Source organism: Sus scrofa, chromosome 14, assembly GCF_000003025.6.
Source record: "Sus scrofa isolate TJ Tabasco breed Duroc chromosome 14, Sscrofa11.1, whole genome shotgun sequence".
Taxonomy (NCBI): Eukaryota; Metazoa; Chordata; class Mammalia; order Artiodactyla; family Suidae; genus Sus; species Sus scrofa.
This window is the reverse complement of record NC_010456.5, coordinates 133,317,507-133,334,112: the sequence shown is the minus strand read 5'-3', so window position 1 is coordinate 133,334,112 and position 16,606 is coordinate 133,317,507. Positions and strand designations below refer to the sequence as shown.

The following is a 16,606-nucleotide window of genomic DNA, read 5'->3' as shown; positions in this document are numbered from 1 at the left end:
GGGGAGCCAGTGTCAAAGCCAGGGGGTCTGGGCGGGGTGATTTCAGCACCCTGGACAAGAGATGATACTTGCTTGGGCCAGAGAGGGAGTGTGGGAGTCCCTGATGTGACGCAATGGGATCAGCTGTCTCTGCAGCACCAGAGCACTGGCTTAAAGGATCTGGTGTTGCTGCAGCCGTGTAGGTTACAACTGTGGTTCGGCTCTGATTCCTGGCCCAGGAGCTCCATAGGCTGTGTGGCGGCCACAAAAGGAAAACAAAACAAGACAAACAACAACAGCAAACACCAAAATGGGAGTGCAGAGGGGATGAGAAGAGGTTGGATTGTGGATATTTTGAAAGTAGGCTTTTCTGATGAGGAGGTGGATGAGGTTTGGAGAAGGGGTCTGGGAGATTAAAAGAGTAGTCAAGGATGCTTCCCGTGTTTTTCGGCCTTGGAAAATCTCATGGGGAAATGAAGTGATGTTTAAGAATCTCCCTGGTCAATGCCCAATTGCATCTTATAATGAATACCCAGAAGGAGAGCATCAGGTACAGAAATTTCTTCCTTTTTTCTTTTTTTTTCTTTCTTTCTTTTTTTTCTTTCTTTGTCTTTTTGCCTTTTCTGGGGCCGCTCCCGTGGCATTTGGAGGTTCCCAGACTAGGGGTCTAATCAGAGCTGTAGCCACCAGCCTACACCACAGCCACAGCAACACCAGATCCAAGCCGCGTCTGCGACCTACACCACAGCTCACAGCAACGCCGGATCCTTCACCCACTGAGCAAGGCCAGGAATCGAACCCGCAACCTCATGGTTCCTAGTGGGATTCGTTAACCACTGAGCCACGATGGGAACTCCACTATTTTTTTTTTTTTTTTTTGTCAAGGTGCAGAAGTTTCCCGGGGCGTCCGTAGCAAAGTGCCATATACTAGGCACAGCTTAAAACAACAGGAATGCATTCTCGCACAGTTTCAGAGGCTAAAAGTCCCAAATCCACATGTTGGGAGGTCTGCACTCCCTCTGAAGTTTGAGGAAGGGATCCCTCCTTGCCTCTTCTAGGTTCTGGTCCCCAGGTGTCCCAGTTTGCCCCTTGGCTTATAGCTGTGTCACCCCATCTCTGCCTCTGTGGTCACACGCCATCTCCCCATGAGCCCTGACATCGTCTTTCCTCTCTGTATCCAAATTCCCCTTCTTATAAGTTAACAGGTTTAGGGCCCTTATCCTCCCCTAACTAATCTCATCTGCAACAACTCTATTCCCCAATAAGGTCACATTCTGAGGTTCCAAGGATCAGGGCTTGAACGTATCTTTTTGGAGGACGTCATACATGGTTCTCTATGCCCAATAAACCTGCCTTGGACTAGAGATCTGGAAGACTTCCCCGGGGATGGGCTACAAGATTTGAAGCAGGATTGGAAGTTAAGGGTTTATCAGACAAAGAGTTGGCAGAGGGGAGAGGAGAGAATTCCAGGTTGAAGGGAACTGTACATGCAAAGGCCCTGTGGTGGAGGAAACATGATCTATTTGAGAACTAAAGCAAAGTTACATGTGGCTGGAGCTGTGCTATAGTCATGGGGCAAGATCATAGCCAAGAGACATAAGAAAAAATGCTCATTATTATTCATCATCAAGTAAATACAGATTAAAATCTCAGTGGGGTATGATACATAGGCATCAATCAGGCTTTTAAAAAAAAGGACAATATCAAGTGTGGGCCAAGAAGTGGAATAATAGAAACTTCTGTACAGTGCTGGGATTGTGAAATAGCACACTCTTGGGAATCTGTTTGGCAGCATTTACTGAAGCTCAACATTCTCATACCTGTTAATCTAACAAATATACTCTTTACGCCTAAAAGAAAGGCATTCACACATGTTCAAAAGACGTGTATAGGTAGGTTCATGTACCCCCTCAGATGGTCATCATCCATAGGTTCATCAACAGCACAATGGATAAGTCATTTGTATATGCATACGGTAGAATATTATACAACAGTGAAAAGGAATGCATTGTTGCTACCTGCAATAAGAGGGATGAATTTCACAGATATCACATTGAGCAGAAGAAGCCAAATACAGAGGAGTAGCCACGGTAAGTTTAATCTGTATAAAGTGAAAAAAAAAAAACCCCCAAAACAGGAAAGCCAGTCCAGGGAGATGGACATCAGAGCAGTGGGTCTGGAGAGGGCATCAGGGAGGCTTCTGGCATGCTGGTCACATCCTATATTTTGACCTGGGTGTGGGTATGTGGGTGCATGTACTTTGTAAACGTGTATTGAACTGCACATTTAGGACTTGGGCACTTCTCTGTATGTATTTTAAAATTCTGTGACAATTGACAAAAAATGCTGGTAAATCAAAGAAAGGAGGTACATTTGATTGAAATGTTTAAAAGTGAATGTTAAGCATATAATAAATGAAATTAGGTGATGAAGGGGAAGACTGGGAAGTAGCAGGAAATAGAAATAGTGATTTCCTCACTGCCTCTAATAGGCATTAATAGAAACTTTCTAAGAAAATAGAAAATTAAGTATGTTACATTAAGGTGGAGTTACTAAATTAACCACTGAAACAAAGGTACATCTTTAAAATTTCCAGAGGAAAGAAATATGCACTTAAAGCAAAGAAAACTGGTCAATGAATAAAGATAAAGCAAAAAAAAAAAAGAAGCAATAAAAATTGAATATCTAAGACAGGTTGGCATGAGGATGTGGGTTCAATCCCTAGCCTTGCTCAGTGGGTTAAAGATCTGGCGTTGCCGTGAGCTGCAGTGTAGGTTGCAGACAAGGCTCAGATCCTGTGTGGCTGTGGCTGTGGTGTAGGCTGGCAGCTGCAGCTCCAATTCAAATCCTAGCCAGCGAACTTCCATATGCCGAAGGTACAGCCCTAAAAAGCAAAAAAAAAAAGATTGATGACTTGTTAAAACAAAGAACATCTGTTAATGAGCCAACTTGACCAAGTTCACTTGTTAAAGAAGAAAACTTTGATTGTAGCATAAAGCGAATTCAGTCACAGGTGTCAGCAGGTAGATACCCAAGACAGGGTGGGTCATGCTTGTGCCCTCAAACCCTCCTTTTACTGAGTGCTTACTATGTGCCAGGCACTCTGTGGTACTTCACATGCGACTTGTGAAATAGTCCTACCAGGTGGATTCGGTTTCTGACCCTATTTTACAGACAGGCTGACCTAGTTAAGGATTTTTAGATATGGAGCTGTGGAACCTGAACTTGAACTTAGCCTACATGGGACTGCAGAAGCTAATCCTTGCTGTGCTATATCCCTCGAGCATGGGGGCACACCCTCTGTCTTTATGTGGGTCACTTTTTGGTGAGTGAATAAATAATTGTTTATTTGAGAATTAAACAACATATTCCACAGATATACAATTAGAGTGACCAAAGTGTTCCCAGAGTTTAGTTGAACTGAATTAGAATGTTGATATGAAAAATTTTTACTATCTTTTCAATTAACATATTTCTCTCCCTTTTATTTTTTAAAATAATTAATAAATGCTTTAAGATATATCCAATAGATTTTATTATTATTATTATTATTATTTGTCTTTTTAGGGCCCCACCAGCAGCATATGGAAGTTCCCAGGCTAGGGGTTGAATCGGAGCTGCAGCTGCCGGCCCACGCCACGGCCACAGCAATGCGGGATCTTTATCCCACTTTTCCAACTACCTCAAGGAATAATTGACAGATACACTGGTATATATTTAAAGTGTACAATATGATGATTTGATATGCATATACATTATATGGAGTAATTACCAGGGATCAAACCCATGTCCTCATGAATACTGGTTGGGCTCGTTTCCTCTGAGCCACAATGGGAACTCCCAGTAGATTTTATTTTTAAGTGTTTTTAATTTCAAAACTCTTGCTTTTTATTGGTTTCCTTGGCCAGTGCAAGGAAATGTTTTTTAACATTGGTTTGGGCTTCTAAAAATGGCATCTGAAACAATGAGTATTTTTTTAACCAACTTTACTGATAATTAAGGGCTGAACTGGCAAGGCACTCTGCTAACGTGCAAAAGGATCAGCTGACATGCAGCCAGGCAGTTTTATGGCTTTATCTAAAGTTTATCACAGAAATTGACTGAAGGTAGATATTCAGACCATGATATGGCCTTTTATGGGAGATTAGTTACTTGCCTATATTTATCAGATGCCTCATCTAATATTTTTAGGTTACCGCTCCCTCCAAAGAAGGTAACTTGTTGGTCTCTATAAAGTTTCAGACTCTGCTTCTAAATTTCTCAAAAATATTTTAAAATAACTATTAACTTTATTCTGTTTCTGTCCTAATAGCCCTGGGCTATGTTTGCAAAGTGGCAGCTGTGTTATCCTGGAATCGCTAAATAGTTAGATTCGCTTGAATATCACTTTTTGATTTGCTTCCAGATGTTTCTGTATAGCGACTTCCCATGATCATGAAATACGTACTGTGCAGATCAGTGATTTCACAACAGTGAATTCTGAGATTCACGGTTTTCTACGTATGCCATAAAGCAAAGCACTTTGCATAATGCCTAGCACCGAGCAGGTACTCTGTAGACAGGCAGATAATTAAATAATTAAAAAGTAGGCTTTAGGAGTTCCCATCATGGTTCAGCAGAAGCAAATCTGACCAGTATCCATGAGGACACAGGTTCGATCCCTGGCCTCGCCCAGTGGGTTAAGGATCCGGAGTTGCCGTGAGCTGTGGTGTAGGTCGCAGAGGCAGTTCAGATTCTGCATTGCTGTGGCTGCAGTGTAGGCTGGCGTCTATAGCTCTGATTCCACCCCTAGCCTAGGAACCTCCATATGCTGCCAGTGTGCCCCCCCAAAAAAAGTCAGCTTTATATCAGTTACTATTTATATCCATGTATCTCCTTTCCTTTCCTTCTTAACATTAAAATTTATTCTTACCTCTTTTATGAGCAAGTGAAGAAATCAGAGCAGTTAAGGATTATGACAACAATAGCATAGTGGTATCCCGGGGCTGAGGGGGAGGGGAAACGGGAAGATGTAGGTTAAAGGCTATCAATGTTCAGTTATAAGAAGAATTAATTCAAAGGATCTAATACATTGGATGGTGATTATAGTTAATAATACCATATTCTGTGATCCTTGAAAATCATTGAGAATTAAATATTAAGCATTCTCACCACACACACACAAAGTGAGCCAACACTTGAGGTGATCAGTGAATTAATTATTCTGTATAATGAATATGCATATTAAATCATCATGTCATACGCTTTAAATATATACCAGTGTATCTGTCAATTATTCTTCAATGTAGTTGGAAAAGACAAAAAACAAAACAAAACAAAACAGTAGTCCTTGTGGAGGCATTTCACCTTATACCCACTCCCTGGCTGCCATCAAATGCTGTGAATAGGACAACTATTTCCAACTCTTTTTAATCGTTTATTTGGGCATTTAAATCTTAACTTCTAAATAATATGCACATATTGATATGTATTGGCTTATAAACTTTGGACTTTCAAGTCCAAGATCTTTCAAGTCCAAGATCTTTCAAGTTCTTTTGGATGATGAGAATTTCATCTCATTCTTTTTATTACCAAGTTACCCTTATTTACGTTTCCAAAAAATTGTATCTCAAGTTTTGGATAAATCTATATTTTAGGGTTTTTTAATTATTATGACTGTAAATACTGCTTACTACGGAGCCAAGAATTATTGTAGTTTGGAGCCAAGAAATAGATTCCTTTTATAAAATTTCTTGACAACTCTTTGCTGTCTTGGAACTGCTCATGTTTTTTAAAGACATCTCCCCATACACTACGATAGTCTGGGTCTGTAAAATACCCTTCAGTGTACCCTTCTGTAAGGTCGGATCCGTTCAGTGATTCTTAGCCTCACTTCTGTTTGTTACGTTTCTATAGACAGCCTTTCAGGAGCCCTTGGACCTGCAGTATTCTGGGTCTTCTACATCACTACCGTCTTGGGACTTGCTAACCCATCATTCTGAGAATTCCCTCCTATGTTGCAACCCTTGGTCTGTGGATCTGACGTCTTTCTCTTTGTTGTGTTCTGCCTCATTTATGTGGAACACATCATATAATAGCTTCAGGGAAATGGACCTGAAAGATACCTTTTTTGAGGATCTGTGAACCTGAAACCTGTCTTCATGTTACCATCACCCTTGGTTGACAGTCTGGCTGAGTATAAAATTCTAGGATGGAAGACCTTTTCTTTCAGAATTTCAGGGTCAGTATCTCTTCATTCTTTTAGCTTCAGATGTTGCTACTGAGAATTCTGGTACCCTTCTTATTCTTTTGTCTTTGTTTTATTATTTGTTTCCTCTTTGGAAGCTTTTAGAGTCTTTTCTTTCTTTCTGATGTTTTGAAGTACACAATGATATCTCTTGGTAAGGATCTTATTTGGCCTATACTAGTTTCTCAGAGGCTTAAGCCTTAGAGATCTGGGACATTACAGTGCAGTATTTTATGTCATTTCTTCCCCTGAATAAAAAACTCTGACTGCATCCTCTGCTCTTCTTACTTGTCTCTTACTGTCTGTTGTTTCTGGAATTTTCGTATTCCAAGAGCTCTTTCTGGTACACCACCTTTTCCTTCCTAAGAATATCCTGCTCTTGTTTCATGCAAGCAAGATCTTCTCTTTCAAAGGATAATAACTGGAGCTTCTTTGTTTATTTAGTTGTCTTCTGCTCTCTACTTGGCTGCATTGTGTTCCTGGAGGATGGGAGGCGCATCACCTCAGGCTTCACTGGGTCATATCCACCACGTTCCCTGTTTTTCACATCACATCTTCCCCCCTTTGCATTTGGGGTCCCCCAATCCAGAACCTGCCTGCTTTGTTTTTTTTTTTTAAGAGAAAATTTCAGATCTTCTGCAGAGTGAGGATAGGGACATGAGAATCTACATTTTTTTAATATGCATTTTGAATCAATTCCCTAATCAATTCCCTGTGTCCTGCCTCACTCTTGCCTTCCAAGACACCTAAGAATCTAGTTTCTGAGCTTTTTTAGGTTCTGTGTGGCTTGCTTCTCTCTGCTCTGCCCCTCAGAAGTTAGCACTTCCTTCTCTTGCTGAGTCATTCAATAGTCCTCCATCTAATTTCTCCCTCCATATATCATAATTTGGATATTATGAATGTCTCCTAGCTTTATCAGAAATCAAGGTGGTACTTCTTTATCTTGTTTTCTTTGTTTGGGGGAATTTTTGAGAGAAGAACATGGAAAAATTAACATATTTAAGCCATTATTTTGAAACAAAAATCCTCTTTGATCTTAAATGGGTAGAATCAGGTTTTCTCTTTGTCGTGGAATCAATAATTCCCACACTTATGTTAAGCAAAATTTAGTCTGTTAGATGCATTGGTAGAGGTTTTCTAAGGTAAAGAAATGGTGCTATATATAGTAATTGCCTTGAGAAAATTGCATCCTCTTAATATATTTGGTACCATAGCACAAATAATCACTCCATGCAAGTGGTGTTTTCAAGACTAGCCTATTCTTTAAGGAATCCAGTCTTTTATTTCAATAACTTCTGACGGAAATGCCTCCAAAATTTATGAAGTATTTCTCTGCATTATTAAACAGAGAAGGAAAAATGTTTCTTGGTTTCTCAGACATTTTACTAAGTATCATTTTCAGCACCCTGGTGTAACTTGGTGCCGCCTCTGGGGCCGGTACCTCCTCTTTCATTGAATTCTCCCAGGCGTTGGCTTTATAAATTTATAATTGATTTTGCAGAGGTGGCTGTCATTTCCCAAAGCGTCAGCTTCAGGAAAGGCTCTTCAATGCCCTGACAGCTTATTGCATTTAATTGACTGCTAGTGGGCTCAGAAAGAACTGAGATTGGCAGTAGAAGTAAAATAATCCAGGCTGGCCAAACCAGGAACCATAAATTGAATTTCAGAGCCCAGTCAGTGGATTTTGGTTGAATGGCATGAGGACAGCTGCCCTAGGCTTCTGTGAACCTTGAGGGGGAACATCCTGGGCCATGTGGCAACTCTCTTTTGTCTGCTTGGCCCATGAGTGGGCATTCTCACCCTCAGCACCATCGACATTTTGGGCCAGGCAACTCTTTGTGCTGGGGAATGTTCTGTGCATTGTCAGATGGTTCGTAGCATCCCTTGCCCTCTATCCATTAGCGGCCAAATGCACGCAGACACCTTTCCCAGTTATGACGGCTCCAAATCACTGCAAACATTGTCCCCTAGGGGCAATATGGACTCCTGTTGAGAATTTAAGACAGTGGGACTCGATTTTATAACTCTGTTCTGGATATTTGAGCTTTTAGACAGTGTGACACCAATTAACTGGAATAGTATTCCAATTCCCTAGAATTTTGTAAAATGTGAAATCATTCATAAAACACCTGTATTTTCATGATTTACCAAACATTCATTGTTTTAGATGCACTGATAACTAACCTTTATTAAGCGTTCAGTTCTTTTTGAGTCCAGGCTAGCTACGTGCCAGGTCCTGTTGGAAGCACAGCCAGCATCCTAGGCGAGAAATGCTCAGTGACCCTGCTTGAGCAGATGGGGAAGGCTCAGAACATTTAGGCAAATTGTTTGGGGTTTGTATAGTATGGAAGTTTCAGAGCTGGGATTCACAACCAGACAAGACTTCGGGGCACATGCTCTTTTTTTTTTTTTTTTTTTGTCTTTTTTTTGTCTTTTTGGTTATTTCTTGGGCCGCTCCCGTGGCATATGGAGGTTCCCAGGCTAGGGGTTGAATCGGAGCTGTAGCCACCGGCCTACACCAGAGCCACAGCAACGCGGGATCCGAGCCGCGTCTGCAACCTACACCACAGCTCACGGCAACGCTGGATCGTTAACCCACTGAGCAAGGGCAGGGACCGAACCCGCAACCTCATGGTTCCTAGTCGGATTCTTTAACCACTGCGCCACGACGGGAACTCCCAGGGCACATGCTCTTAATCAGCACACTGTGCAGTGGTTGGTCTTGAGATGCCAAGACCAAGGCACAAGCGCCATCATGGGGACTTCACTCTGCCTGCCCATACTGAGCTCTGCCCCGTTGTCTACTTTTGTATTCCTGTTGCCTGGGCCATTACTTGGCATAATGCAGAGGCAAGGTGAAGGTTAATTTCCATAAACGAATGGAACTGTTCTGAGCACCAGCCTCATGGGTGGTTTATGAGTAAAGAGGAACCGCCACAAAAGTGTAGTGTGTCTTATGGTTTTTTAAAGAAGATGACTTGTGATATTACAGGCCCTTAATGGGCTGCAGGTCTCCTCCAGTGGGGGGGATACGTGGCTTAGATGAAGAAAGGGAGCGATTGTGTAAGGAGCGCCTTCAAGCTGGCATGGTGGTCTCCCCGTTGATTGGCAGCACTGGGAAAAGAGAAGTTTTACTTAAGAGTCGCCATTACTTTAAACAAGCCCCGAAGCGCAGGTAAGGACCAGTAACACACACTTGCAAAATTTAGCCTTTCTTTGATGGCCCTAGAAGGCAGAACCTTGCAGCACCTCTAGATCCTTATTACAGACATGAAGGTACTGGTTAGTTGAGAGCTTGGGCTTCTGGAGCAAGTAGGCTCACAGCTTTTTTTATTCACCTTCATTTGAGGTGGTTGTGCTTTTAGAAGAAGGTGATACGTTAGAATTCTGACATTTGCTCTCAGAGCCCTTTCAGGATTGTTTCGGGAGTGAACTGAGAATGCATGTGCTGTGTTCGTCCTGATATAAGGCTTCTGTTTGCCAGTGCAGTGATGGGTGGGTTCCGGAAATGGGACTCTTAGCCCAGCTGTTCCTCTATTCTAGCTGGGCTCTGACTTTCATGTCACTGTTGGCCATTAAAAGTAAGAATTTCAGCAGAGAAGTGCCCAGAGGCAGGGAAGATAGACTGGCCTGTCATTTTTATCTCTTCAGTATCGCTCAGCCTTTTTCTCATCTGGTTATATACTTTTGAAATAGCCATGGGGAAATGGGATTCCTGCAGAAAGGGTCTTAGAAGGAAGGTTCACCTGGCTCGCAGGTCTTTTGTTTGTGTTTTTGTTAAGGTCAGGGAATTGTCTCTTCAAATGGGTGATGATACAGGGAAAATTCCAGTGCAGAGACTTCACCTGCCTTGTACATGCAGATAAAGAGAATCTTGGGTAGCAATTGCAGCTGATACTCAAATACATCAAATGACTTAAATGCTGATAAAGGAGTTCCAGTTGTGGCTCGGCATGTTAAGACCCTGATGTCGTGTCCACGAGGATGCAAACTCGATCTCTGACCTCGATCAGTGTGTTAATAAGGATCTGGCGTGGCCGCAAGCTGTGGCGTAGGTCACAGATGTGGCTGGGATCTAGTGTTGCCGTGGCCGTGGCGTAGGCCGGCAGCTGCAGGTCTGATTTGACCCCTAGCCTGGGAACCTCCGTATGCCGCAGGTGTGGCCCTAAGAAGAAAATAAATAAATACATAAATATGTCCTGATAAATACATTTTCGCCAGATGAACTTAGCCTTCAGCACCTAGTTCAAATATCACCTCTGCCTTGGGGTTTGCCTTTCGTGGTGTCCCCCAGACCAAGTGGGCTGGGCTGTTCTCGATGCTCCTGTAGCAGTTTGCTCCTATTCCTGAAATGACACAAGTCCTATTGTGTCCTGACTCATCCATTTTCAGGTCTTTCTTCCTGCCCAAATCTTGAGGTTCTCAGAGGGCACGATTCACCTTTGTTTCGCCAGCACCTGGCAGGTGTACATAGGAAATGATCTCTGTTTGCTGGATGGATGAGTAATACGCAAACTCATTAAATTTCATTATTCACACTGGGCAAGAGGAAAACGCAGCATATTGAAATATTTCCCCCTCGTTAATAATAAGCAACTCCTTTCTCATCATTTCGAATAAGGCGTTCAGGTGGCAATAATTTTCTTTATCCACGTCTCCATTCCCTTCTGTCCTCGCCTCCTTTGCTCAAAATCTCGTAAAAAAAGTTTGTCTTAATTTTCTTCTATTCTGGGTCTTTCTGAAGACTACCTTCTCTTTCTTTTCAGGCGGGTATTAATGAAAATGATTTCTACGACGGGGCGTGGTGTGCGGGAAGGAACGACCTCCATCAGTGGATTGAAGTGGATGCCAGACGTCTGACCAAATTCACGGGTGTCATCACTCAAGGGAGGAACTCGCTCTGGTTGTAAGTGTGGCTGGACCTGTGCTTCCTGGACCCTGTGCCTGGGTCTAAAGTTCTAGGAAGTTGCCGAGAGGTTTGTGGTGCTAGGCAATAGAGGAGAAGAAAACGGCAGGAGGACGGGAGCCTGGAATGGCTGGGAAGGTGCATCTCGTGGAAAAACACCTTCCTTTGGTCCAGGACCAGAGATGGGGACTCATAGGTTAGGCTGAGCCGACAAAAGTGCTGTCCGAGTGATGCGGTTTAGCCAGGTAGCTGCCATCTTGGATCTGGGGCAAGTTATTGGTCCCCTGACTGGTGGCCTGAAGACTGCCTGCAGTGGGAATTCTGCACAACCAGTAAGCAGCAGCTAATGGGCTCCAGCCACGGTCCTGCGGTAGAAGGTCGGAATCTTCCAGACTCGGGGAAGAAAGATGAAGCCTAAGCAGGTTCCCAAATAAACTACTAGAGGAGTAGTGCAATTGAAGGATGAGCAGTGTGGGGCTGGAGAGTGAGATGGAGGCCCATTTTGCAAAGGTGAGCTTGGGATCAGGGCTGGGTAAGTAACCTTCGTAGTCCCAAGAGAGATGGGCTCTATCCCCTTAAAACTCTTCACCTCATGGTACAGATGTACCATGAGGTATTAGCTTTCAAAAGGAAGGAAATTCTGAAAAACGTCCTTCAACGTTCAAAAATATGAACTTTGAGGACATTATGCTCCATGCAATCAGCCAGACACACACTGAGTGATTCCAGTTACGTGAGGTCCTTAGAACAAACTCATAGGGACAAAAAGGAGAATGGTGGCCTCCAGGGTCTGGGGGAAGCAGGTGGGGTGTTACTGTGTAGTGGGTGTGGAGTTTAGTTGGGAATGATGCAAATTTCTGGGGATGGATGGAGGTAATGGTTGTACAAGAAAATGAGAGTACCTGATGCCACGGAATTGTACACTGCCCGAGGATTAAAAGGATACATTTTATGGTATAGTATATAAAATTAAAAGGTATATTTTACAACAATAAACAATATATGTGTAAACAAAGCCAAATCCTTCCACCTCCGCTCAGGGCAGGCTGGGCTGCATCTGAGGCACTGTCCTGGGCTCAAGCCGTGTGGACAGCAAATGTGCAGAGATTGTGGGCGAGGCGAGAATTCGGAGGGGCTGCAGGACCCGGGGTGTTTTCTAAATTTAAACAAGACATTTTCAATTCCTGTAATATCTGTCTACACTGAGAAACTGAGGGCCCCAGTGCCCCTCACCTAGACGCTAGGAAACGGGCTGCAGACCTAGTTAGCTAAGAGCCCTCCTGCCCTGTCCGCCCTCCCCCTGCCCTGCCGCCCTGCCCTCTCTGATCCCATGGCTCCACCCCTTTCAGGTATTACTAATTACCTGCTGGCAGTCACATAAAATCGGTCATTTGTTGATTGGATTCATTTAATTCCTAGAAAGGCCAACATTAATAAGTCAATCCGGATAAGAGGCGGGAACCTGGCTCCTGGGCTCACATCGTTCTGCCTGTCGTTGTCGCTGTAAAGGGGGCTTTCTTATAAAATGGCAGTTGTCAGGCAGTGGCTCCACGTCTGTTTTCCTTTGAGCTTTTTTGACTGTGAGGACAATACTGTGACATCTAACGGCGTCTTGGAACATGATCCAGAACTCCAGTCTCCTTCGCACAAACACAATTGTTCTCCCTATTTGCAATCATATCATGTGTGCAGCTTTCACCCTTCGCCTAAAGACAGATCCATGGCGTTGTCATGCTGTTACTCAGGCTTCGTGAGCATCCTTTTCAAATAGCCTGTAATTGACTCAGCCACACCTCTGTCAGCACCTCCCTTTTCTACTGTCGCATATCCTTTTGTACAGACTTTTGATCCCCTTTGAATCATTTCCTTTAAATAAATTTCCAGGAGTTCCCATTGTGGCTCAGCAGTGATGAACCCGATTAGCATCCATGAAGATGAGGGTTTGATCCCTGGCCTCGCTCAGTGGGTTAAGGATCTGGCGTTGCTGTGAGCTGGGGTGTAGGTCACAGATGCAGTTCAGATCCCGAGTGGCTGTGGCTGTGGCTGTGGTGTAGGCTGGCGGCTATAGCTCTGATTCAACCCCTATCCTGGGAATTTCCATGTACCACAGATGCGGCCCTAAAAAGAAAAAAAAAAAAAAATCCAAAGCGGGAATAATTTGTGCATTTTGACAGCATTTGGTTATGTATTTATGCTCCTTTGTGTGTGACGTTTTATTCTTACCTTTCAGTGGCCCTTAGGAATGAGTTCACATATGCTGAGTTTTGCTCTGGGGTCTGTGTTTTGCCCTCACCAGTGGGTTATGACCACACCAATTGTTTTCACTGTTTAGATTCTGAAAGGCAAGGATTTCAGGAGAAGAAAAAAGTTGGCGTGCTAAGGAGAATAGACACTTGGAAAGGAGGTGTGATTTGAGATTATCCAGTGGGAGGAAAGCAAGGATTTTACCTTAATGTTTGGTTAGTAACCTGCCCACTCACTATCACTCGCGATTCAGTGGTTGGGTTATTATTGGATTAAAAGAAAGAGCAGGTAGGCGTGCCGCTCACATTCTATTTCAGGCAGAAACACAAGAGGGTTTGGGGTGGATAAGAAATTGCAGCAGAACAATATCTCTCTTTGACTTGGCCCAGGACTGGGAACATCTAAGAAGGAGGCAAGGGATAGAATTGCTTTTAAGAGTCAGGTTTTTTTTTTTTTTTAAACATCTGAATGTATTTCAAGCCAAGAACAGTGAAAAGAAATCTGAGGAGTTTCAGTGTCTCTTGCCTCCGGAATAAGACTGTGCGCTGGCGAGTGAAGAGGACGTGGACACGTGTACATTTTGGTGTCTGAGCCCTTTTCCCATGAATAATGTGGAGGCCCTGGGCCCTATTCCCTTAGGACCAGAAAACATGCCAACAGCAGAACTCACCACATACCAATGGCAAAGAAGACATAGTGGACCCATCCTCCCTCTCCTGTGTCCTCTGCCCCACCTTGTTCCCCATACCGCCACCTATGGTGCCATTTTTAATATTCCTGTTTATTGGTTTCCATATTTCTCCCCCCCAGTCTCTGGTAGAGGCAATGCCTTGATAGCCTGTGTTTGGGATCTTGCCCAGTACCAGGCATCTGATAGATGCTCAATCAATGACTGTCTAATGAATGAATATTGTAAGGAAGTAACAAATTGGCAAAGAGTCTTTCACACCGAATGGTAATGAGTTAATTAATTTATGAGTGTCAGTGACTGAGAGCCAGCTTCACTTGTAAGGGGGAGCGGGCAGGGATGTGAAAAGAGTAGGTTGAGGAGTTCCCGTCGTGGTGCAGTGGTTAACGAATCCAACTAGGAACCATGAGGTTGCGGGTTCGGTCCCTGCCCTTGCTCAGTGGGTTAAGGATCCGGCGTTGCCGTGAGCTGTGGCGTAGATTGCAGACGCAGCTCGGATCCCGCATTGCTGTGGCTCTGGTGTAGGCCAGTGGCTACAGCTCCGATTGGACCCCTAGCCTGGGAACCTCCATATGCCGCGGGAGTGGCCCAAGAAATAGCTAAAAAGACAAAAAAAAAAAAAAAAGAGTAGGTTGAGAGGTGACAAGGAGTTATAGAGATGGAGGCACAGAAAAACAGTGTGGCTTTGGGATCACATTGTGGCTAGTTAGGAAATTTCTCTCTTTGACCCTCAGTTTGCTCTTCTTTAAAATGGGGTAACTACCATCTAGCTCATCAAGATGTGGCAAAAGCTAAATGCAATCACCTTATGATGTTTTAAGATTCCAGCATGTAATAAACAGGTGTTCAATAAATGGGACTTTCTTGGAGTTCCTGCTGTGTTGCAACTGCATCGGCGGCATCTCTGCAGAGCCTGGTCACAGGTTCGATCTCTGACCTGGCACAGTGGGTTAAAGGATTTGGTGTTGGCACAGCTGCAGCGTAGGTTGCAACCGCAGCTCAGATCTGATCCCTCACCTGGGAACTCCACATGCCCCAGGGTGGCCAAAAAAAAAAAAAAGAGGTACCTTCTTCCCTCTCTATCTCCTGGGATTTGTCTGGAACAGTCGTTTTCAAGCTTAATTTTCAGCCATAGATCTTCTTGTATATAAAGTCTTTCTTGGAAACATTCAGAAACCAGAGAGAGATGAAGCTGCTTTGTGTGACTCTGGTGTTGGGGGGAGCATCGCCTGCCTGGCCCTCGCCTTACCTAGGAGCATCCTTAGCAGATCATTCATCCAGGTATCGCTTAGGCACAAGTGTACTAAACAGCTTGAGGGCACCTCTTAGCTGGTTACAATCCTGCCAAGTGCTAATTGCTTCGTTCTGAATCCTCTAGGGTAACAGGCAGATGTGGAATTCAGAACAAGATAGGCAATGGCAGAGTTGGAATTAGAGTTTGACTTTTCTAGGCAAAAGTGCAAAACATACCCTCACCTCAGAGTGTTGCAATTTGGTTGGTGATACTTTAGAAATTGAAGGGAAATGGGGTGATGGCTCCTTGGGACTGGTCGAATGGATGTGGCTGTTTATAAATAGCATCTATCTGGTTGTTAGATTATACACGCATGTTGGAGTTACCGTATATGTTTAAGGACACTGAATATTTTTTATTTATAAAACTTTGACGGTTGGTATTTTAAGATGAACATCCATCATCTTATTTGTTCCTGACATTGTCTTGCTGTGTTTATGAATTCATTCGCCTGTAGATTGAGCACTCTGCACGAAGCATTCTATATAAAAAGGGGCCTGCCTGCAGGGAATGCTCGGTCGGATGGAAGAATCTAACGTGTTGACAGGTCCAATAGCTTGGGGATGGAGATAGAGGGTTGTTTTCCGCCCGACCTGGGATGCAGATATGAAGTGTGATATGGCAGGTCATGAATTAGCCATGGTCTGAGACTAGTTCATAACCAAGTTGATCAAAAACGCTATGATTCTAGTTTTAGTAATTTTCAAATAAGTCATGCTATATGAAAGTAATAATATGTAATTGTTTTCATGATGTTGAATCATTCATATCTTTCACCAATATAAATGACCCTTCCCCACTGTGTTGCAATTTAGTGAAACATTCGTGTACTAGTGAAAGCCAATCTTTTGTTTTCCCGATTTCAGAAAGTATATTAGATCTCTGAGTGTTATAATGCTAATGAACGTGATGATTGAAAAGTTAATTATCCTGCCTGTGGTGATGAGATGCTTCTAATGACGTGGGTGAAATACAGGCAATTTAAAATAGCCCAATGTTTTAAATTTTAATTATTTAATAAACAAAACAATTCTCACCCTCTCTTGAGAGTCTGTAAGTGTGTCCTTAAAGAGAAGCAGCAATTTGATTGACGAGTTTGGACGGTGAGGGCTGGGGAATCCGGTTTGCCTGGTTGGTTGAATTTTTTCAGAGCAGTTGGGCTCATCGGAGCAGGATGAATGGCGTGTGTTTTGTGAGCCGGGCTTGTGGCTGAGGATGCAGAGGTGGTAGAGGAGACAGCCCCAGCCCGAGGAAGCTCACTTTGTTTGT

General features: G+C 43.5%; 1 protein-coding gene across 4 annotated transcripts in view; it reads left to right on the top strand.

The window, feature by feature from the left end:
* CPXM2 (carboxypeptidase X, M14 family member 2) overlaps positions 1–16,606 on the top strand; it is a 129,858-nt gene that overhangs the window by 42,266 nt on the left and 70,986 nt on the right. For all 4 annotated transcript variants that reach the window (XM_021073605.1, XM_021073606.1, XM_013983826.2 and 1 more), the window contains one exon: positions 10,972–11,111. In XM_021073605.1, the coding sequence (XP_020929264.1) occupies positions 10,972–11,111 (140 nt within the window). The remainder of the gene's footprint in view (positions 1–10,971; positions 11,112–16,606) is intronic.